Source organism: Nipponia nippon, unplaced genomic scaffold (assembly GCF_047370975.1).
Source record: "Nipponia nippon isolate SJK-2023a ecotype South Korea unplaced genomic scaffold, ASM4737097v1 scaffold_7, whole genome shotgun sequence".
Taxonomy (NCBI): domain Eukaryota; kingdom Metazoa; phylum Chordata; class Aves; order Pelecaniformes; family Threskiornithidae; genus Nipponia; species Nipponia nippon.
The window spans coordinates 42,139,659-42,162,867 of record NW_028262391.1 but is presented as its reverse complement, the minus strand read 5'-3'; the positions used below and the strand labels follow the sequence as shown (position 1 = coordinate 42,162,867).

The 23,209-nt window shown below is 38.3% G+C and overlaps 2 protein-coding genes across 11 annotated transcripts in view; one reads left to right on the top strand and one right to left on the bottom strand.

Annotated features, from left to right (window-relative positions):
• The window catches only part of CEP89 (centrosomal protein 89), a 44,016-nt gene extending 21,062 nt beyond the window's left edge, over positions 1-22,954 (top strand). For 2 of the 10 annotated variants that reach the window (XM_087740615.1, XM_087740619.1), the window contains 3 exons: positions 2,815-2,904; positions 14,323-14,492; positions 21,285-21,524. In XM_087740615.1, the coding sequence (XP_087596741.1) occupies positions 2,815-2,904; positions 14,323-14,492; positions 21,285-21,519 (495 nt within the window). In that variant the 3' untranslated portion in view covers positions 21,520-21,524. Of the gene's footprint in view, positions 1-285; positions 396-2,814; positions 2,905-3,302; positions 3,950-8,593; positions 8,728-14,322; positions 14,493-15,739; positions 16,921-17,025; positions 17,178-21,284 lie in introns of those variants that run through there. The other 8 variants (XM_087740616.1, XR_015700756.1, XR_015700755.1 and 5 more) reach the window with 8 other exon arrangements.
• Positions 5,366-8,560, bottom strand: LOC148051034 (E3 ubiquitin-protein ligase RNF182-like). The gene has a single exon (XM_087740629.1). It carries the CDS (start codon positions 6,103-6,105, stop codon positions 5,380-5,382), a length of 726 nt encoding a protein of 241 aa, XP_087596755.1. The 5' UTR covers positions 6,106-8,560; the 3' UTR covers positions 5,366-5,379.
• Positions 22,955-23,209: the final 255 nt, after the last annotated feature.

The window sequence follows — 23,209 nt, the reverse complement described above, 5'->3', positions numbered from 1 at the left end:
TAATTTCAGTTTAAGGATTTAGCTATTTAAATAGACTTTTGCAAATAGGACAGGAGCAGCAAAAAATTATTTTCTAGAAGAGTGGTTAAAAGCAACTACCCTAATTTCTGCAGATAACATAATTAAGCCTTAACTCACATCAGCATTAGGGTCTGCAATGGTATATATCAAGTTTAAAATAATTTTTTAATCTGATTTTAGAGATTGGCTTCAATTGTTGAAGCTGCAGGTATTGAAAAATAGCACGCAATCATAAATTTTTAATACATGTTTCTGAATCTAAAGGCAAACTGTTATCCTTGAAGTTATCTGTATGGACCTTCTACTTTGGAAGCACATGCATGCTATTGCTCCTTTTTGGTGAGCAGCCGTTTTTGACAGGTTGGTTGAGAGTTTTGGAACAACTTCTGTTTAGTGGAAGTGTCTGGCATGGAAGTTACTGGGCTGTTTATAGGCACACTGTGTTTCCTTTACACGATCTTGGACAAAATTGCAATTTTACAAATTGGTACTCCGTCTTCACATTGGTCCTGGAAACCATTTCACAAAACTTTGTTAAAATAAAGCTTCTTTTGCTTCTCTTGTTCAAGTAGTAGACAAAAGTTGTTATCAGTGTTGGGTAAAAAGATTCTCTAGTGGTTAATTCCTAATTCTAGAAGGGGAACTATGGTGACCCAACTCAAATCCTTGTCCACTGCAAACTGGACTTTAGGATTGTGAAACTAGGCACAATAAATGTCTCCTAGGAATTAGGGGAACTGGTTCTTATCTCTCAGTCTCTGGTATATCTACTTCCAAATATTCAGCATAGCACATTAGAAATACCACAGAGATCCAGAATTACCGGTAGGTACAAGGTGTGGCATTTGACTTAATAATACCCCAGTAGATGTTCAGAATACTTCTAGCAGTAAAAGCCTGTTTCAGAAGGAAAGATGTCTTAACATAACCTTAATCACCACAAGGTGGTGTAAACCCTATCTGTGCAAGTGTGCAGTATTTGACATCATATTCTTCCCGTCTGAAACCTGCACCTGAAAGTACACACTAGAAAATCAAGTTTCATGCACGTGCAAAAAGCTCAGAATAGGTCTGTGGAAAGCAGCCCGAAATGCAGTCAACTATGGCCTGTCTTTCTTTAGACAGCTATAAACTGGTCCAGCAATTAGAAGCCAGTCCTGTCATGCAAAACAGAATTTGTCTCTTCCTTTTCGATCACGTTCTCTTGTGTATGTGTATGAAGATGATACATACTTATTTGCCATCCATTATTTCTCCATTTTGTGGCTTAGATACTAAACAGCGCCCAAGTCTTGCTTTTTTTTTTTTTTATTAATTCACTGTCTGGGCTGACAGCAGAGATACTCTGAGACAAACTTTTCTAATGAAATAATCTAGTATCAGTAAAACCTTTAAATATCCAGTTTACTTTTCTGCCTGGTAGAGCTGAATCAGAACCGACCTATTCCTACTTTTAATCGCTGAACTTAAAACCTACCTTGGCAGAAAGTTAGACTGGAAGTATCTTGTAGTCAGGTAATCTGATAAGGTTGTCTAATAGGAAGGCCTAGAAAACAAAAAAAAATTAATTAGAGCAAGACCATAATCATTATGAAGAGCCACTACTGAGCATGACATGTAATTAAAAATGTATCATCCCCCTCATCTCAAAATTCAATAATGTCAGGCTTATTTGCTCGGTTCAGCTACTGCTATTACCCTAGCCTTATTCTTTTTTAATTCACTACTTGAATTAAAATTCGTTTTATGTAGATTTAATCCAGAAGGACAGGGAGAGCAGAAAGGGTACAGCACTCTAAGAAATTAGCCTATATTCTTCCTTAATGAGGATTTAAAAAAAAAAATCCATAGTAACCACATCTCCACCAAAATAAATGGATAGTCTTAAATTTACTGTTTCCAGGACCAGTGACAGCCTACTGATAAATCCAGTAAGAGTAAAACAGAGCAGCAACAAATTTATTCAAAACAATTTTGATAGTGCAACACTGATGATGAACTGTAATCCTGAGTTAGCAGCTGTCAAAATGATTCTTTTATTGTATTGTATGATTCAGCTATCACAGTAAAAGAAAATGTCACTGAGCACGAAGCTCACAGACTCCAGTAATGCTAGTTAATTTTGACTTCTGTGAAACGAGGTGCGTCTCTGGAGTGATACGGGTAGTTTGAGGTGGTCAGACATTGCTGATCCTAAAACCTGGTTACTTCTCTCTTGAATGCTTTCAGTGGATTTAACAGTTGAAACCTCTTACAGTTTTAAAATTATTTCATTGTTTACAGCTTATGCAGTTTTTGGTTTGTTTACTTTTTATATCTGAGAGAGAATGTAGTGTTTATGAAATGATGGAAACAGGCTGAAGCATTTCGTAAGCCACGTGTCAGATTCCTTGCCTGAACCCCTGCCAATTTCAAGGGCTCTTTTGAGAGCGGACTACTAAATCTGACCCAGGAGGATGAGTCTCATGCATGCAAATGGGACCCCTACATATACATACATAGATCTGTAGAAAAAGATGCAGAATTGGTTGGGTTTACAGTATCAGTAGCTATGACCCTTTTGGAATAGAACTGTTTCAAGGTATTATTTTGTTAGTGAGATAGTATTTGCAGTTAGTTGACAAATTATTAATTAGCCATTATTAGAATAATTTTCAGGATTCTTTTTCCATCTTGGTTCTTCAGACTATTGAAGCTCAAAACAGAATAGCTTTGTCTTCCTCAGTGTATGTATTTTGTCTGTCCTGTCTAAAGTAACGATTACACTGAGTTATGTATACTATATGTTTGCAGGCCAAATGTTTGGAAAATGAGAATCATGGTGTTCTCAACAAAATAGTAGAAGGCAGTCTACGCTTAGGAAGACTGGAAGAAAAAGTTAAGGTAAGCAGTATTTCTAAGCTAAATATTATGTAAAACATTTTGGTTTTTTAATGAGAAAAGTCAGTTGTTAATCTGTGTCAGTGTTTTTATGAGAGACATGGATTATTTTATAAAGAGTTTTTAAAAAGAAAAATAGATTGTCATTATAGTTTTCACAAATACCCTTTTCCATTGTATTTGTACATTGCATATCTGCCATTTACATAATTACCTGGAGAATTATGACTAGTTGTAAAAATAATTAAAAATGATCCTTTATTTGTATTTCATTTTTGCTCTGTAGTGTAGCCCAATTATTCTCTCTCCTACTTTTTTGAGTCACAAAACTTTTTTTAATCCCAATATGTAATGTAGTTCCTCAAACAGGACAGGCCACATTGCACAGACTGCTTTTTCAGGTGCTGCTGATAATTCAGGTGAATGTGGCAATGCAAAAGGATTCTTCACTTGGAAGATACATATTTGCCTTCAGAGTTGATGCACAGTTCTAACCACCATGAAACTTGAACAGCAGCTTACTTTAAGATTACATACTTCCTGCTTAGTTGAATGAGATAGGTTGGAGGTCTCATCAGTCTGATTGGACCAGCTGGAGGAATACTATCAGCTGCTTCAGGAAATCACAAATTGGGTAACTGCTCTGTATGTTGAGTTACAGGATAAACCTCTTATGAGGTATTTAGGTGTAATCTGTCTCCAGTAATAATAGTATTTAAAATGCATTCATTTTTCTGAAAGGATGATATAACTATTGGTTATGTGAACGTTACGCTATTTCTTATCTTAGAAAAGGGTGTTTTGCACTGGCTTTTAGCCATCTTCAGCTATTTCGGCAAGATACAAGATAAGAAATACAAATTACATCCCGTGAATTAGAGCATACAGTCCTTGGGTTATGATGAGAGAAAAGCTTCTAGCCTACGGGTTTGAGTTACTTAGAAATGCCTACAATGTGAGTCTGTATTTTCTACTTTTTAGGCATAACCAGTTATCTTACATTTACCTTTTGGTGAATTTGTTGCCTCGTATCTCAGCAGGCGCAAGCTCATCCAAAACCATGTTACAGGTCAGATGCACCATGTGTGGGTCAAGAGATTCTCTGGGTCTTCTCTTACATCCCCGCAAATGTTATTTGAGGGGAGGAAAGAAGGAAGGCTAGGTGGGACAGCTGTTCTTCACTGGAAACATATGGCAGGTACCCTATGGACAGCGGTCGTTCAAAAAGCTGGCAACTCCATTCCCTTTTAATCACCTCCCTCTGAAGTCAGGTTATCTGTGCTTTGCGCATAAAAGTGGATCTGGTCTTCTGGTCCGGAGTTCTTCCTTTTAGTGAATTCTTTTGGAGAAAGTAAATGAACAAAAGTCCTGTGGTTTTTGTTTTTCATTGAGAAGCCTCAAAATAAATCAAGATCTGGCAGATCTGTTATTAAATGCAGAATCACTAGGAAAGTCTTTAAAGCTAAATAACAGGTTATTGCTAAAATAAACCCCCAAACCAGGCAGATATTTATATACACAGCTTTATTACATATTTTAAACTGTGTATGCTTAAGTTAGGTAGCAAATTAAAAGTGATTCTCTTTATAAATACCCATTTTTAGTTTGGGACTTATCAATTACTGTAAACAAACTTTATAAAGTCATTCACTGTGCAAAATGTTTTGTAGGCTATCAGTACAACCATAGGAAATTCAGAAGATAACAGTAGAGCAGTATCAAATAGGTTGAATACAAATATTCAGAAAAAGAAATTTCTGCGCAGGAACTATGTTAAGGAAACAAAACTTACTTTGGTATTCTAATTTTCAAAACAAATTAGGTTCATTTCTACTTTTATATACTCGTTTACGTCAGATTATTTTTCAGGCATACTGAATCATAAAAAATATTAAAGCTTACTTAAACACTTCTTTAATTGGCCCTTTAAGATTCAGCTACAAGCTGCTTTGTCTTAATTCTCGTAACTCAAAACTTTTCTGAAAAATCCGCTTGCAGAGCAGAATATTTAATGCAACTGTATTTCCCTTTGACATCAGAAAAGATTTTACTCAAGTCTGAGCTAGCTTGTAATGGGACTCCTGGTTTTTTAAACAGGTCACGCCCAGAGCATTTCTGATCTCCCATCTGTTTTTAAAATCACTGACAATGTATTTGATAAAAACAGGGTGTGGGTTGGTTTTTTTCAAATAATAAATAACCTTTAAATATCTGTTCTATTCACAGTTAATGAGATGGTGGTCTAAAACCATCTGTTACTTAAGGAACAGGTGATACTAACCTCCATCTTTTTAGTAAAAGAAAAAACATAACACCATGTTGTCATTTTGCCAGTATTCACGCAAGTTGTTGTGCTTTAGCAAAAATACATATATGTCATACTATACACATTTTTAACAGTCCATAAAGGTTAAAGTCTGTAATTAAGTTGGTTTTATGGTTCAGTTAAAAATTTACCAATTGATAAAACACTCCATATCAGCTTCGTGAAGAGCAGTCACAAATTCCATGGCAGAGGCACTGGCAGAAGCCATACACAAGACATACAGTTAGACTGGAGGGGATGAAACTCACGCACACAACACCTAGGGTCACTTTCTGAATCACTAGTAAATAGATCCCAAGAGGGAGGGAACCGAAGTAAAGAAAGCCAAGCAGCCATACCAGTATTCTGGGTACATGTTTGCATAGGTTTGAAAAGAGATCTTGGCCCAGCTGACTCTGCGAACTTAGAGATACTGACTCAGTGCCATGGTCAGCATAATAATCTGAGGCAGTACTTTGACTGGGAGTCCTTGGGGAGTCTCTTTGTACTTCCATAATTGTAATTACTAAGCAGTTTGATGATCCATGGGAAGAACTTAAGGAAGCCAAGTTTTTTGGTGTTAAAACTACTTCTTTACAGTCACAATTCCATGCTGTTTTGTCTTTTAATATGAGCTTGGACATAATGTTTGTATCATTGGGGAGTCCTTCAACTTCGTCTTCATGCAGCTCTGTCTCATGGCGGCAAAAGGGACAGCTAATGCAGAGAGATCCATCTCCTATATGAAGTATTTTAGTCAAACATCTAGCACAAATTCTGTGAAGACAGTCCAAGATTTTGGGCTTACGACTGTGAACAGTAAATCTCTGATAACAGATTTTGCATTCCAGTTCATCATCGGGCACCTTTCTTTCTCCTTCAGTGCAAGTGTAATTCATCTTTAAATTAGACACACTGTCAAAAAGAAGTAGTCAGATTATAACAAGTAGTTTCATGGATTCTGAATCTCTATTTGATAATAATTTTGTCAGTCATAAGGTTTTAGTAAAAATAGGTAGAAACAATCTTTATAGTGAAGATATCTAGCCTCTCCCACTGTAAATCCCCTCATTTTCATGCAGCTTTACCAAACAGGCTGGCCTTAATTTTTTTTCCCTACCATCTTGTTACATATTGCATTTAGAGTACAAAATTGTTATTGGTGAAGAGAAAGCATTAAAGGTTTGTTCTTAACACTTCCTGAACGTTGAGGAACGGTGTATTTCAGAAATGCCTGTAACCATTGCACAGCTTACTCTCTGTATTCCTGTAAACCAGCTGCACACACCAGCACGTTTGAATGAAATAATTCTTGTTCCCATCAACATTAATCTGGACTTAGAGAAAGGTGCTTTGGGTCCAAGATCAGGAGACCATGGATTTATTTAAGTCTCTCTGCAAACATGTTTTTTTCTGTCCAGAGAGTATTCTACTTTGTTAGAATTTAAATTTTTCCATTTTGGAGCCCTTGAAAATTGAAGGAGCATTGCAGTTCTTGTAATGCAGCCACAGAAGAAACTGCTTCCGTGGCTCTGTCAGTCCTAAAGATGGACCTTAACCACGTGCGATTTGCCCCTTATTTTCACATCAAGTGAAAGTGAATAAAACTCAAAGGGGAAATGTAAAGTGCACTTGAGTCTTTCTCACTTTTCACTGAGATGTTTGAACACCTCAGAACTTGCTGTCATTATTCTAAGCGTATGCCTGGCCCACTGAAATGTTTTCAGTGTCAGTGTGTAGTTTCTTTTGGTTGGCTCTGTAAATCTATCTTCCTGTGTATTTATAAAAAGCAGCATTTCTCCTCTTTTTATATCTACAGACATCAGTTGTGAAAGGCAACTTAATTATTTAACATCTGCTCTCTGTACTTTTTAATAAGACTGGAGTAGAAAGCATTAGAATTGGTTACTTTTTTTTTTTTTTACCCTGTTTTGGCAGTATCCAATCATGGTCCTTCTGGCAGGAAGGGAAGACTGTACTTACTAGTTTGCATCCTGTCCCTGGAGAAGATGCAGCCAAAGAAACTACTGATAAAAACCCATATAAACAATATTGCATTTAGGAGCTGATATGCTATCAGCAATAATTGTAAGAGTCCTTGACACATGAAACGTTTTATGACCGAAATGAGATGATACACTTAGATCTGCTTTTGCATCATCGTTATAGGTCCCTTCCAGCTGAACTATTCTACTCTGTTAAATTAAATATCAAGATAGAACCAGCAAATTACTATGTATAGAGCAGCTTTTATGTACCAAAAGAAAAAAAAAAAGGTTAAAATATATCTTATTTCCTTTCCCCCGCCCCCGACAATTTCAGTATGAAAGGGTAGCGTAGCAATTACTTTTTTGGTGGATTGTTTTGTTGGCTTTTTTTGCATTCAACCTTTAGAAGACATACTTTTTTCTTAATGCCATATTCATTTTGTCATCATAATACATCCATCTAGCCATTTGATACTGTTTGGATTGAGGCTTGTTCTCAGCAGTTATTCAATGCCTACCTACAAAAGGATCCACCTTCCTGGAATTTTTCCATAACCATTTTCTAACCATGCCTGGTCTCAGTCCTGATACAACAATAGACCTAATGAAGCATTGCCACTAGCTTCAGGAGGTCCAGGATGTCACTCATTAACGTGGGGGAACTTGAGGGAGTTTATTTTATTTATTTATTTATTAATTATAAATTTATTCTTTGCATCATGACCATCATATAATAGCACATAATTTTATTTAAACCTTTAAAATTTTATGTCTCTTCTCTAGAGATTGTGATCGTAATTGAAAAAAGGAAGATCGATCTCTGAATCAGAACATGAGAATAGCAGATTAACCCTTCTGCCCTAATTTTTGTCATATACAAAGTTGCCAGAGGAACAGGGGTTAAACTAAGTCCCCCTTGCGCCTATTCATCCCACCCACTGTTATCATCAATATAGGCAGCTGTCTCCTCCTTACAAGCAAACTCTGAGCAAAAGCAACCAACCAACAAACCCCACAGAACTACTTTTTTCCAAGATTATTGAATTATAGGGTAGGATAACATCTGACAGAATATGCACCCATATTTTTGTCCCAAATTACCAACTGGGAAATGCAAGGGCCCAGGTAGTACAGCATATAATACTGCAACACCTATTTTCCCTTCATTCCAGGACACATTCAAGATCTTTCAGACTTTGTGATATTAGCTGAAGTATGCAAAGAATAATCCCTAAATGAGTCTTGTAAGCGTATGTCACTGTTTTGTACACTAGGTAGCTTATTCCCCAGAGTTAACAGTGTTTGCATAGAAAATAGGAATTATAACAAAAATTGAAAGGAAATGCATTCATCTTACTGATATGGAAACCTCATTAGAAACAAGTATTCTTTCTCCCAGGTTTTCTTTTTGCACACCTGAGGTGGTCTATGCGCACAGGAGAGAGACACGTGCCCAAATTTACTCTGGCTTTTGTCTGAAACTGTTCCAGTTTCCTCATACTTTTCTACTCAGTCCTAACTGTGGACTTACAGGTAAATTATTTGCACTGTCTGCCACTCATACCAAAGTACTGCTGCAAATCAGAGAAGAAATGAATATCCCCAGTAATTTTGGCCACGTATCTCAGGCATTCTGAACCACCTGCTAAGTAGAACCTATCTTTCCATCATTGCTACAAAATCATCTATTCCCAAGAGTTCTGCAACGAACCCAGGAAACAAGGTCCTCTTCGGAGACCAGACAGAACAACAGCACAGTGCCTACCCTGTGTGACTCGTGTGGCTTGTTTTGAGCATATGGAGTAGTCCTCCTCTACTAAAAGCTACTGCCTACTAACCTATTTCAGTGTATTAATTTTAGAGGTATTCCCTAATAGGCTTTAGTTAGCAACAGACACTGTCTCTATCGCAGCAGATTAATTTTTCCTTGCTTTATCTAAATCACTGTGCTTAACTCTTGAGTGATGCCTGTGAGGATGACCAGCAGCTAGAAGTCACCGCTGGCCTCCACAGAAACATGCTTTCATCTCTGGCAAGTGGCTTTTGTCTCAGTCAATCCTATTTAAGCAGTGGATGGGAAAGGGAGGAGCACATTATTTTAGCACGTTCTCCGAAGAATCAGAAACAAAAGAGCATAGTTTGCTCTTGCCCTCTCCATCACAGCCAGAACGGACCTCTGGTTTCCAGACATAAATCTTGGCCTATAACTGCAGTACAGAGTCATATAATGGCAACAAACCCCAAAAGTTACCAAACATCCAAAGTTGCAGAAAGTTAACCCCTCTAAGGCTTTTAAGAATTCCCCTACCTATTTCCAGAGTGGAGCAAAGGCATGAGCCCTTAAAAAAAAAAAAAAAAAAACCACCACACTTGTATACTTCTCTTTTTCCCTGTATGCTGTTCTTCAAGGATGATTATTTTAGTTTTTTCTGTTTTGTGTGTTGGTTCCTTAAACCTTCTAAAAAGAACATCCACTCACAGGTAAAGATCCTAAAGGAAAATTTCTTAAGCACAGACAGCAGTTTTATGAACTCAAAGATTCTTCTTTAAAAAAAGTAGTGCTAGGTTCTTGCTAGAATATTTTTGGGGGTTTCCAAGCCAAATAATAAATTTAGATTGACAATTTCAGAATAAGAACAAATGGCCACACCAAGGCCCTCTAAAGTACACTTGGTAGCCAAAATAGTTTGCAGAGAAGCTAGAATCACCTTAGCATTGCAGGTAGAAAATTCCAAATTGGCATCTGGATACCCAAGTGATGAGTTAGATCAAAGCCTCCAATTTGTCACAACAGCAAACTAAAAAGTCACATTTTCTACAGCAGGATTTTGCATAATTACGATTCCTAACAGGAATGTAATTATGGTTGTGTTGTTTTTTGGGTTTTTTTTGTGTGTGTGTGTTTGGTTGTTTTGGTTTTTTAAACAACTCTTCAGTTGTATAATAACAGATATCCCCCCCCCCCCCAGTATTAACCTACCACATCTGAGACCTACTTGTACTTCCTTGGGGCAAAAGAAACTGCATGTATCAGAAAGTTTACCAAGTCACTTTGTTGCTAGAGCTTGAGGAGGAGGAGGCGGCTAGACAGTCTCGGCCAGGAGAATGGTGGCATGTTATAAAGCAATGGAATTAAGAGTAAACGTTTAGCATTAGCACATTTAAGTACCTTTTAGAACTTCAGGTTAAGCCTTTTGAACCATTTAGGATAAACATGCAGTGTAAGAGCAGCAAATATTTCCTCAGCGTTGCCTTGATGCTACAGCCCAATATTTGAGTTGTTCGTCTGTCCTACTATTGTAGCAGCACTCTGTTTCATAAAATGAGTAAAACTACGTCACTTGCTGTGTTGCTCAGAAAATGGAAATTCAGCATTGCCAAATACTCCCTCAGCTCTCAAAAACTTGCTATTACCAGGAAAACTCCCAGTTTCTTAAAAATAAGTTTCTAACCTTCCTGGTTACGGAGATCTTTAACATTTGACAAGTTCAACCTACAAGTTCAAAAACCAGGGGGAAGATTAAGCAAGTAAACTCGAGGCTTCTGTATTTATGCAAGTTCTGTTCTATATGGGAATAGAATACTTCATCATACCCCTCTTTAGGGTAGGAAAAGAGAATTAAGATAGAAATAAGTTAAATAGGTTAAAGAAATAGAATAAGATAAGAATAGGTTAAAGAATAGAGTAAGATAAGACTAAGGAAATATCCTGTATAGTGATTTCTCTAGTGAGCTATTACATTTTAAGATCATTCCAACTTTAAATGTATTTCACAATATTGGATTACTTTGCAAAGTGTTTTACGTTCTTGGTGCTCATGAATAAAGTAAGACTCAAGTAACAGAAATTTCAATTTCCTTTTCTTGTGTCAATTTTATCTTATGGCTCTAAAATAGAAAGTCAGTTCTGTTTATCTAATGCTAGATTATTTTTTGTCAAAGCAGGTCACGTACACACACAACTACCTCACACCTTTGGAGACACAGTTTTAAAGTTTCTCCAGCATAAACAGCTTTTTCCTTTTTAATTGATTTCCCAGCTATTTACCCTTCATCCGTGTGCCAATATCAATCTGCAAAAAAGGAGGCTTCTTTACTGTGGCATGTAATAGCACAACTACAGCTGAACATCATCATCATTTGGTTGGCTTTTGAATTTAAAAGTTTCTACATTTTATCCACATCCTTTTCACAGAGACTGAATAGAGGCTTTAAGAAACAGAAACAAACCCTTAACAGACCAGAAATCTAGTGAGGAAATGTTTTTTCTATTAACACCACCATACTGTCTGACAAAAGACATTCTTTCACTAAACCTTCTGAATACATAGGCTGGTGCTTTTCATCTGTCATATCCAATTTGACTGGGAAGGTTATAGGTATAAACATTGTCCTTGTCTACCACTAAAAAGGGACACCCCCCCCCAATATATGACTTTTTACACAGTCCTGAATATAACTGTGATCTTAATGTATTTTAGAAGTTTTTAGTTGTCACGGGAGACAATTGGCAATGTTGCATAGCACCCAGTAAAAATTTCATCAGGGTTCCCATTACAGGGCTATTCTGTCAGGATCAGAATTATAACACTTTTTATAGAGACAGACAATTTTCTTCAGATGGTACTTTGATTTACCTCTTTTGGAAGGGGCAATACTAATTTTTACCGGTAAAGGACAGGAGAAAAACAGTACATGATTGACAGAAAATAGCTCTGTTGCCTCACCAAGGATCTTGGCACCAGATCGTTAACATGTATCACGGCCAGCAGCCCATGCTTGTAGAAAAAAAAAAAAAAAAAAAAAATCTTTTGTTGGCTCTGTATCCAGAATTCTCCAATTTCCAGTTTGTAATTCACTACACAAGGTGTGAAAGAATTACGGTGCCCAGGAGTATACCTTCCTGAAACTACTTTAGAAGACCATAGATCATGTCTTCTTCAGTACCAGCTGCTGCATCCACGATCATTCCTCATCTTGGGTGCTTCCTGTATACCTGTGACGCCGTGACCTTGGGCAGACCACCCTTTTCAGCTCTAGAGGAAAATATTGCCACTTCCAGCTATGCGTTATCCCCCTCTTCCTTGTTGTCTCTGCCAGTCTGTTTACTGCTGCCTGCTTTACTTCAGAGAAAATTAATAGGAGGTTGTCTTGAGCAATTCAAAGGTGTAGCCTGCTGTGAAGGACCCGTAAGTCCCAGCAGCTGCACGTGTCAGCATGCCCAGAACCACCCTGACCTGGTCTGGCTCCCACAGGCGAGTATGGAGCTGTCTACGCCCTCTTCACCCGTCCTGCTCGAGTTCTGCTGGGATAGCTTATGCATTTTAAATAGACGTCATAGGAGCAAGATCAGAACTATGTATCCCTCATATCTAGTTTCATGCCCTAATCATCAGGTCAGAAAGTGGTGCACTTCTGCCCTTTGTGCCCCATTGATTTTACAGCCATTCTGCACGTGTGACACAGCTTCAGTTGACAAATGAAGAGCAGGCCAACAGAGGCAGCTATGGGATATGTAGGAGCCACAGGCTTGAACCATCTCAGAGTGCAGCTTCAAACACAGACCTCTCGCTAGCTGGATGATCAATGACCACTAGATAAAAAAATGGATTTCACCAATACTATTGGCTGCTTTCTTTATCAGCCTTTTATGTGTTAAAAGAGAGAGGAAGTTCTCTCTAGTTCTCTGAAATAATCATAGGCACCTGCCCTAACGAGAGCATTTCAGGTTTCGGGTCCGGAGCTGGAGGCGGCGTTTACCGACAGAGGTGGAAGCTCAGCTGTTTTCCTGCGCTTGCGCTTCCTCTAGGCTAGTGCTAGCCACCCTCTCCGCAGAGGGAACGTGTTCACCTTTATCCTCCCGTAGCGTTACAAGCACGAGCATCTAACTCTGCATTTTGAAGACTCCTCTGGGAATCTAAAAAGCTGAGTGATGCGACTAGTTAACTTGCAGGCTTCTAGTTCTTTTCTTAGAACTGACAGGGAAAAGCTAGGAAAAAACACTATGGAAGTCAGCCTTAAATATTAATGACTAACCCTCTAGGTAAGTATTATTATTTATCACTGTCTTAACTCCAGAAAATGAAACTCCATCATGACACATGTTACAAGAGCAAAAAAGGAAACAGTTTGTGGAAAGGATTATGTAGCTTGCAGCACATACCTAAAAATGCCTTTTTTTTTTCCTCCTTCAAAAGGCATACTCAAACTTTCTGCTCCGATTCAGATGAAGATAAACCTTAGTGGTTAACACCTTAGATGAAACTTTATATTAGCAAGCCATAAATAGCAGTATTTTCAAAGCTTCACTAAATAGTTTGCAGTTTCATTAAAGGAGGTGCTTCCATCCCAAAACTCTGTCCTATAGCCTATATCAAACATTGCATTCTGCGGAGACAATAACAGTTTAAGCATTCTGCTTGGAATCATGAGAAAAAAGCTAATATTGGATAATACCTGTTGTTTTTGTCGAGAGCAGCAGCATGTAGAAATGTGTAACAATACACAAGCCCTATTTTTCAGTTCCTCGTGTGCTTATGTAATTTAATGGGGAAGGTATTTCAGAAAGCAAGGTCACTTTGTACAAAAATGATTTCTTGTTTTTGAGATTAGACCAATATATTTGGTTATTACTGCCAATAAACAAAAAAATCACTTGTGCTTCACTGAACAGAAGGAACTATTATGTGAAGCAGCAAGATATTTTAAAACATGAAGCCACTCTTTTCTTCCCCTTAAGATTAAAGAGCTAACAGAACACGAACACTTTTTCATGGTATGCACTGATAAATATGACTGTTGGAGAAGCGGTAAGCAACATGTGCTATAAAGTGTAGCTTTGCATCTCAGAAAACAAACCCATTTTTTGCAGCTAATTCTTTTCACTCATAAACCAAACGGTATTCACTGTACACACTGGTTTTACATGCAAAGTACAAGTATCGTACCTTCAAATTAACCAATAGGTAAAAAAACCATAATGCAACCTACCTGACATACTTAAGCAAGGCAGCACTGATGTAAAGATTAAACTGCAAATGAGTATCTCTGGCTATTTCTTTTGGTGGTAGTGAGTTGTCCTTATTTCTCCTATAATCACATTTCTCCTATTATCTTTAACCCTTACAGGTATATAAAAAGAAAGCAGCTGGGAAGCTTGGAGATATCAGTCTCAAGATGACTGAGCAGGAGAAAGAATTTGCCGGGAAGACTGCTCAGTACCAGCAAGAAATGAAGCACCTCCAGTGTCTGCTGCGAGACAAACAGGAAACCCTTGATGAAGTGCTGCAGCAGAAGAGGTAAGTCAGTCACAGGCAGAAGCAATCCAGTTAGATGTGACGGGTAAAAGGGGTGGGGGGAGGCAACTGCACACAGCCACAAGCTCTTGCTTTTCATCAGAGCCTCATATGGTGTATTCCCGGTATCTTTGCACACTCATCTTTTAGCTATACCGAAAATGCTGAGATGTTCCTCTTAATTCCATCCTTCCCAGCTCCAAAAAAGACCCTTTGAAGAAGGAATTTATTCTGGATGATTACTACTGTTCGTAAGACTTCTTCTTAAGAAGAATATCAATCTGAGCCTAGTCTTTGGTGATTTGGGGGGTCTATAAATCATCAAGATATATGTTAATTATTTAATAGCATCTTCTACTAAAGGCTGAACACTTTCCCCTCCGCACCCCTCAACAGTTTTCAGAATAGTAGGAAGTTAAAGGAATCTAATGAGGACACATATGATGGGTTTCCTTTTGAATCTACCTTACTGTTCTGTTAATAAGTGACTTAGATTGGCTACATGCAGAATAAAAAGAGGAAAAGATAACTGAACGGATTTATACAAGTTTATGACTGTTAGTGTTGAAATACCTTTTTAATATAGAGTCCTTTAAAGGTATTTTTCCCCTCTAGTAGTGGAAGGCTTCATAGCACATTCATATTATCAGCATACAGGAAAAACTTTTTACAACTGAAGAGAGGTAATTAAGCAGTCATTTTGCAAGTCGCCTCTGCCGTTGTGAAATAATCAATCTAAAGACAATAGACGAACAGGGCTTGGAATCATCTGCCTTGTATCAGCACAGTTCCTCTTAATTACTTTATGCAGTGCTATTAAACAGGTGTCAGTAGCTGGGAATTATACCATCAACATCCCACTAATCTCTAAAATTTTCATGAGAAAACAGTATTTTGGCTATTCTACATTTCTCTGGAAATAATTATTTAGCATTTTTAACTAATTAAGTGCCTTTCATACCTCTGGGCTCATGTTACAATTTTTTATAGTAGAGAACAGCTAGTTAAATAAAGAGGGTTTTTTTCAATGTAGGATAGAGCATAGTGCAAAGCCCCATAATATGGATCATTCAGAATCTACCTTTCTAGCCCCAAAGTAGGTAAGTGAGATGATGTAACACAGCCATGTCAAATAATTAATTACACTTTCCATACAGTATACTAAATCACTTTTTCCTCTTCAGTCTGAATTGACCCTTTTTTTTTCTTCAGTATGCAAACAAAATTAATACTTGCTACTAACTTTTAAGCAGCAAGGACTGCACCGGGAACTACAACACAGTAGTCCATTCAACAATACGATGACGAAGAAAAACGCTTTATGGAAACAAGCACATGATGAACCTCACAAAGAGATGTCTTGCATTTCTGTAGTCTCCTACATTAATGAACAGTGTAATTGGCGACTGCCTTTTTCTGGTGGTAGTTAAGCCTTAACAGTGTTTATTAGAGTATAATATAATGAACACAACTCTGAAAGTGAAAAATAATTTTTATGTTCATCTTTCAAGTTGTATTTTGGTTCATCTCATCATCCACTATTTTCCTTTGATAACTATATTAAAAGCTCTAGATTAAAGAAATGAAATGGCACTGAGAAGTCAGCTGAATTCTACACCTATGTAAGAAAGAATATATTTTGATTCTTATAAAACAAAATCAATAAAGCCAACTAATACCATGGCTGATGCTGTTCATATAAACTAGTTCCCTTATGTTCCTTTATTCATCTCAAGTATTGTGGTAAGATAAAGTAGTTTCCCAAGGTAATCCAAACACCTATGTACTCTGCTCTGCCTATCTGCCAGAAATCGAACACGTATGTTGGTCAGCTTTGTGTATTTCTGGTGTTAAAGGGCTTATTATTTTCTCTCTCCCTTCCCTCCACACAGTCACAGGAGTAAGGAAGGGAAAGTTATTTGTAGTTTAGATGTTGCTTGTCATCTGTAGCTTGGCAACTGAAGTCACCAGTGCCAGGACAGTACCGAACAGTTATATTTATTTCCACTAGCTCTGTTTCCGAGTAAATTTATAGTCCAGAAAACTGTCTAGCTGATAATGCTTCAATTCAAAATACCTGTATAAACATTAAGGTAAGCACATACAATAAATATATAGTATATTAGATTCTCTAATTTCAGTGTTTAAGTAATGAAAATCAAAGTAGCATGCCACATTTTAAGCAGGAAAGCCAGTTTAATTTAAAATATAGTTGAAGGTATGCTGACTCTTCAGATAACTGATTTTGTATTTTATTAAAGTTACAATTTCTCTTAAGGAAGGCTATAGAACAAATTTAGCTACTTTAAAGGCACTGACCACAGTCAGTCTAGTCAAAAGCACTGTAAGTAGGGGAAGACAGAATACTTTTTCATATAATTGCTTTTGCTCTTACCTTTAGTTTTACGGTAGCGGAGTTAGGAAATCATACCAAGTCTGACTTAGCTACTGACATGAACTTCTTCATCATAAAAGTTTACCATATCTATTGGTGGTGGTAAGTTTTCTTGTAAAACAAGGGAAGATACCACTTCAGGTCTGGAAACAGCACAGTTCTTTCAGCGAGACGCTGCATCAGAGAGAAACAGCCGCACCTTCTTCGTCTGAACAGGACTAGAGCAAACCTGACGGATGGCAGGCCAGCACCCTCTGACCACGGCACATTGCGCAGCGCCAGCGTGCCCAGAGGTAGAGCTGCTGCAGATCACGGCGTGTTCATCAGTAACGTCTGCTGAGACATTTGCACAGTAGCGATACTCACGTGCTTCCTCATTTTTGTTTCTTCTCTCATCATTGTTTTTAACAAGTCTACATCCAAACTAACATGGGCCTCATAAAACAGAACAAAGGTGACCTCCCTTTAAAATTTTCTCCCCTCCTGCATCATCCTTCACCTGATGACAAAAATGAGGGTTTGCGCTACTTACCCATTGCGTTCAAGGGAACAGAATTCTTCCACTTGGTTTTCAAAAAGAAATGCATAGAGATATAATTGTTCTTTTGATAAATAGAAGCTTTTGAAGCTTCTAAAGAGATGCAAATTTTACCTTCCTAGAAGCTGCTGTGTAGAGCCTTCTCTAATTACAGCCTTTGCTAGAGCATATTGGAAATTCACAGCAACCTTTTGCCTAAAGCAACTGACGAGAAAGCAGTATCATTTTCTGCTCTTCAGGCAGCTGATAGTCATTTTTATTGTTTACAAGTAATCTTATGAGTCATCTTTATCACACACCTTTCCTTAAAGGAAATACATTGCATGTTTCAGATATAAACAAAGTTGTTAATATGGTTCTAGGGTAGAAAACCAGGTTCATAAACGCCTCAAGTCTTACCTCACAGGACACTTACCTTTATGAGTTTTCTAGGTCACAAGGCATTTCATAAGCCTTCTGCAGAGGAACAGTACTTTGAGATAGTTACAGCTGCTGCACTTCGGATGTTAAATGCAGGTTTGAAAGCCTTAGTAGTGAAGCTGCCTTAGACTTGTCCACAGAAGAGGGTCAACGGTAGAAAAGCTTCGCAGCTGTGCACAGGCAAGGAAGAGGAGCCGTCTTACCTGTAAGGTTACGTATAAAATTGTAACCATGATAAAAATTGTTGATCTTTGTAATAAGGATTATTTAAATAAACTGTTACAGGATAGATGAAAATTAATTCTTGAGGCAGCAGCCCAAACAAGATTGTCAGAAATTAAGGCTGAATGAATTCAGTTCAGTGAGGGCAGAAAGCTCTGTCTTTTGTAAAGAAGAATCTGCTTCTGTTAACTTTTTCATCATCAAACATCAGTACAGCATTGGCGTTTTGCTTACTCTCAACCACATATAAAACCTTACATTTTGGCTAGGTTAGGGGTTGAATGGAATTTTTATTTATACTCATTTAAGTAACAACAGCCTACGTTTATGAGAAACAAACCTCATGTTTTTTGCCTAAAGACGACTGGAAACAGGATACATTTAGTACTGAGTACTTACCTAGTTTTTAAATGCCAGGTGACAAAGACTTGTATTTGAAGAGTGACCCAGCTGCCATGGGCACAGTGGAACGGCCAGGGTCACATTAGGCTGTGATCTGTATAGAGTAATGTCACAGCAGTCATAGTCAAGGATAGTGATGCTTTGCAGAGCTTGAGGGAATTTCTGGTGAGATCCAGAGAAGTGTGAGAGAAGGGTGGTGAGGGCCATTGCCCAGTGAAGTAGGAGCAAGGAAATTTTGGTGTTGAGAAGAAAGTACAGACCATCAGCAGCTGTGGTAAGCGAGCTGCTATGTAATCCAGGTTCCTAAGACAGCTGAGAGGTTGTGACGACAAGAATAAAGACACCCCCTCCCCAACCCATTCTGCTGAATGTATTTTTAGATTTTGATCGGGTCAGAATTTTAAAACACAAAAACCCCTGTCTAACTACAGCTGGGTCATAACTGCTACTTCTCGGATGCTCACCTGAAGACCAGCTGAACGATAAAAGCAGCACATTCTGCCACGCTGAAAAGACGTGCCTACGACTGCAGCATACTGCGTGCCGAGCCAGGGGCACCTGCAGTGTGCCTCCTTGACAACAACATGCTTTGACTGCTCATTCCAAAGCAAAGTCAGCGAGCACTTTCAGATTCTGCATCTCTCAGCTCTGTTTAAAAATTAATCCTCCAAGAAGAGTTCAGATACACCACTACCTCTAAAGGCATCTGTTCCCTTTCCACTGAAGTAGTTATAACCATGTGGATACTTTCAAAATTAATCTCTTGGAACTATTTTTTCTAAAATCGATGCAGTTGCCATTGAACTGAATGTATGGACTGAAAACGAACATCCCATTTGTCTGGTATGCTGACAGCATTAAACTACAATTCAGAATTCGGTGATCTTTAGTTTCATCATCTTCAAATTTTCTCTGCCTCAAGGTCATACAAGTATTAGCACTGCAATAAACTTTAAAAAATAAGTCTTGGTTTTAGAAATCAGCAGGTGAAATAAAGCCTGAGTAATGTTCTGCACTACAATAAGGGTAAACCAGATTAAGCTCTTGTATATTAATAGTAGGACATGGGAGCGCTGTGCATGCTGCACGCAGACTCCAGTTGGAGGGAACTGGCAACAGAGAACAGGAGCTTGTCCCTATGGAGATATAAGAGTTCATTTAAAAACAAAACAAGATGATGAAAACGTTCCAAGATCACAATACAAAGGGCCAGAAACAACCAATGGTGCAACTCGGGATGGCTTATTGGGGGAGTTCAATCACCTAATTTTACTCTTTGTGCCTCACATCCCCCAAAATGTAAGCTAAGGATAACGATAATTGCCTTTGTAAAGCATTTTGAAGCATATCCTGAGTAACTGGTAGCATTAGACACTCTTCGCACTGGCTCAAGGAGAAATATACTTTGTGAGAACCAAGTCATCTACGGCTTTGGTGTTTCAAAAATGAGAGAGTGCTTCTCAATAGCTTTTTAGAGACTTGGCAGAAACGGAAAGGTCCAACTCATTAACGTGGCTTCTCATGTTCTTGAGCAGAGTCTTGGGCTACTCTTAGTAACTGTACTGCTTTCACCTGCCTTCTTTTGCTGTAATTCCATTCTTAACTCTTCCACTACCAAGAGTTCATTCCAAGCAATGTATACAAGGATAATCTTAAGGCCTTCTCAATAAGGTTGGGGTGTTTTTCCCCATCTTTCATCTATATATCCAGTCATAAAGCGAAACACAAAATGAGCCAGTACTATGTCTGGGCCACTTTTTACCACTTTTTTTTCCTCAGCGTTATTGATCACAAAGGGCTCTGTAAGTCCTCATTACATATTCTCTAGTATACACCTTTTGCCAGAAATGTAGCCTGACAGCATTTAATCTCAACACATTCATGTTTCGCATTGATTTGTCTCTTAATTTTAGAACCTGGTATTCAGAATTTGTGCAAAGGGCTAGCTCTATCAGGTGCTTCAGGTGGTGGCTTGAAGTAACTGAGAGAGAAGTCTATACCATTAAGATTTGTGTGCTCATTTTCTACGCAATAGCTTTCCTTTCCACTTCAAATGATCTTGATTTTCTGATTATTTTGTATTTTGACATTTACTAGAAGCGAGTCAGAGGAAAGCTTAACCTTGACCAAATATAACAGAAGTCTGCTGCTGGAATACATTGCATTATTAAATTATGTTAGCTGCCATGTTTGAAAAATAACCTTTTTCTTGAGAAAAAACATTAAATAATTCATTCATTTATGCTTGGGCAGTCAGAGAAGTCAGGCCGTAAGGTTATAATGCCTTAAGGACTGCCCTTCGCTATCTTTGCCTCCCCTGAAAAAAAAAAAAAAAAACGTTTACACCACTTCTGCTTGACCTCCACAAGAAGGCATTAGCTAAGCACAAAGTCTGACGCTCGGGTTGATCAGACATTTAAAAATTTAGACGTTTAGCCCTGGAGTGGCGAGATGCAGAACTCGGGGCAGCCGGCAGAAGGGACGTACCCGTTACACGAAGCAGAACCGCAGTCCCTGGTTCAGTGGGCAGTGGCAGTCACGATGCTCGGGTCTCACATGCACCGCTCTTGTGTGCGTGTAATGAGCCAACTTATTACACGGGTCCAAATCTTTTTTTCTGATCATATCCTCTCTAGCATTACACTTAGTGGGCTTTTTTTAAAAACAAACCAGGAGCTAATTTCAATCAGGTAATTTCAAGTATCTAAATACATGCAGTTTATAATTTGCTTATCCACAAACTGTAATCACATACTGCTGAACAGCGTTTTTAAAATTAGGATTTCTCTTTTTTTTTTTTTTTCCCCTCTCTCTCTAGGAAAGTGGAGGGGGAACTTGAAATCATTTGGGAGTCCACATCGAAAGAAAACAGGAGAATGAGAGAACTCTTACATAAATCCCTGGGGAAGAACAACATGTGGAGTACTGTCATGGCTGATGAGCCACACTTGGATGAAGTCTCTCAGAAGGACCTAGTTTATGGACATGATTTTAGCTATTGTGATGTGAAACCTTCATCCCCTACTAAAAATGAAATTCAACAAGAATCTTAGCGATAAGAATAAAGATGATTACGCATCTCATCCGAGAAAGAGACCTCAGTGCCTGAATTCGACTTTTTCCAACGCCACAAGATGTAACAGAACATTTACCCTCATCAAAATTACTGTGTATTTTAGTGTCAAAATGACAACAGCATGTTCTCCAGCTGTATCATCAATAGTGTAAATCTAGCCTAAAAACATAACTTTGTTTTTTTGAAGAAAAGGCTATTCCTTAAGGCAGAACGTGATACAGCTCTAAATTAACATAAAGAGAGAAGTATCCAGTTAACAAGATAAACAACTGGCAAGCTTGGTGTTCTGGCACAGACACATACCTTGCCACAAAACAAGCGAACAGCAAGATAGAAAGCCTCCAATATGGTAAATAATCACATATGTTTTAATTAAAAGGTCAAATTTCAATAAATTCTTCCCAATTCACCAAATAAAGTATAGACAGAGTATGGTCAGAGTTGAAAAAAATGTGTTGTCTGTTCTTGTTACTGGTGATGGAGCATCTTGACATCCCGAGATGTCCTTACACCAGATTATCTGCCAAAAATCTTGTCGAGGACAGAGGAAAATTTGACTGTGAATCAGACAAGCCAGACGCATCCTGATGACAGCCGGTGCTGCCTGAACGCCCAGCTGTCCACTAAGGCGATTCACAGGAGCCCAGGCGTCAGCAAGTTCCTACCGTAGTTTTGCCAAGGGGACAAGATGCCAGGAGAGGATGCCGCCCTCCTCCAGATGGTCATCTTCATCCCACTTCAGATTCAGTAGCTTCAGGAGCCACTTCTTTCCCCCAGAGCATTCTCTGCAGCAGTGCCAGCCTTTAGATTATTATGACACGTATTTGTCTTAGCTTTCATAATTGCTGATTTTTCACAGTATTGCACATCAGTGTTGGAGTAGTTATGTGTTGGTATGAAGTGACTTTATTTTGGATTTACATACAACTTGTTGGATCAGCTTTTTGCTTTTGCTTCATTTCCGTAACAAAACCTAAATGGTACCAAAAAACTGTAACCATACAAAAGATCTGTAACTATCGTAGTTGTATAATATTAGAAATGATGAAGAATCTCATTGGCTTTGATCAAAGTTAACAAAAAGAGTAGAAAACAAAGTTAAATCCCCAAAAGAATACATACTGTTCATGCCTAGAAAGTTTCCTGCTTCCCCGAGGTGTTTTCCTTACGGGTGAGGCCACGACTGAGCCGAACAGGGTTATTTAGGAGGGGGGGGGTTAGGGTCACCTCCTGTCACACCACTATATTCAGTGGTGTGTGTATGTACTGTTTTTAAAGCCAGCTTCTGCAATACAGTGGGAAAAGTCAGAGACTCCACAGACTCTCAAAGCGCTTGCAAAAATCTTCGCGCACTCAGTTATCACCCTGATGAGAGACAAAACACCAAGGGAGCTAAGTCATAAATGAGTCCTACAATCAGTGGGATTTTAATATGTACTTTAATTACTTTCCCTTAGCAGGGAATAAAACAAGTGCAACAGCCCTACCAGCTCATCAAGATAAAACTTCAACATGCCACATTAAGACTTGGACTACCAAAACCAGCACTGCTATCTTACAGTCTCCTCCCAGAGACTTCAACAAGAGGTACACCTTCAGATCCTTTCGTTCTCCTGGCTTTTTCAACTAGATTGTTTTAGGACTCAGTGGCTCACAGTAACAACCAA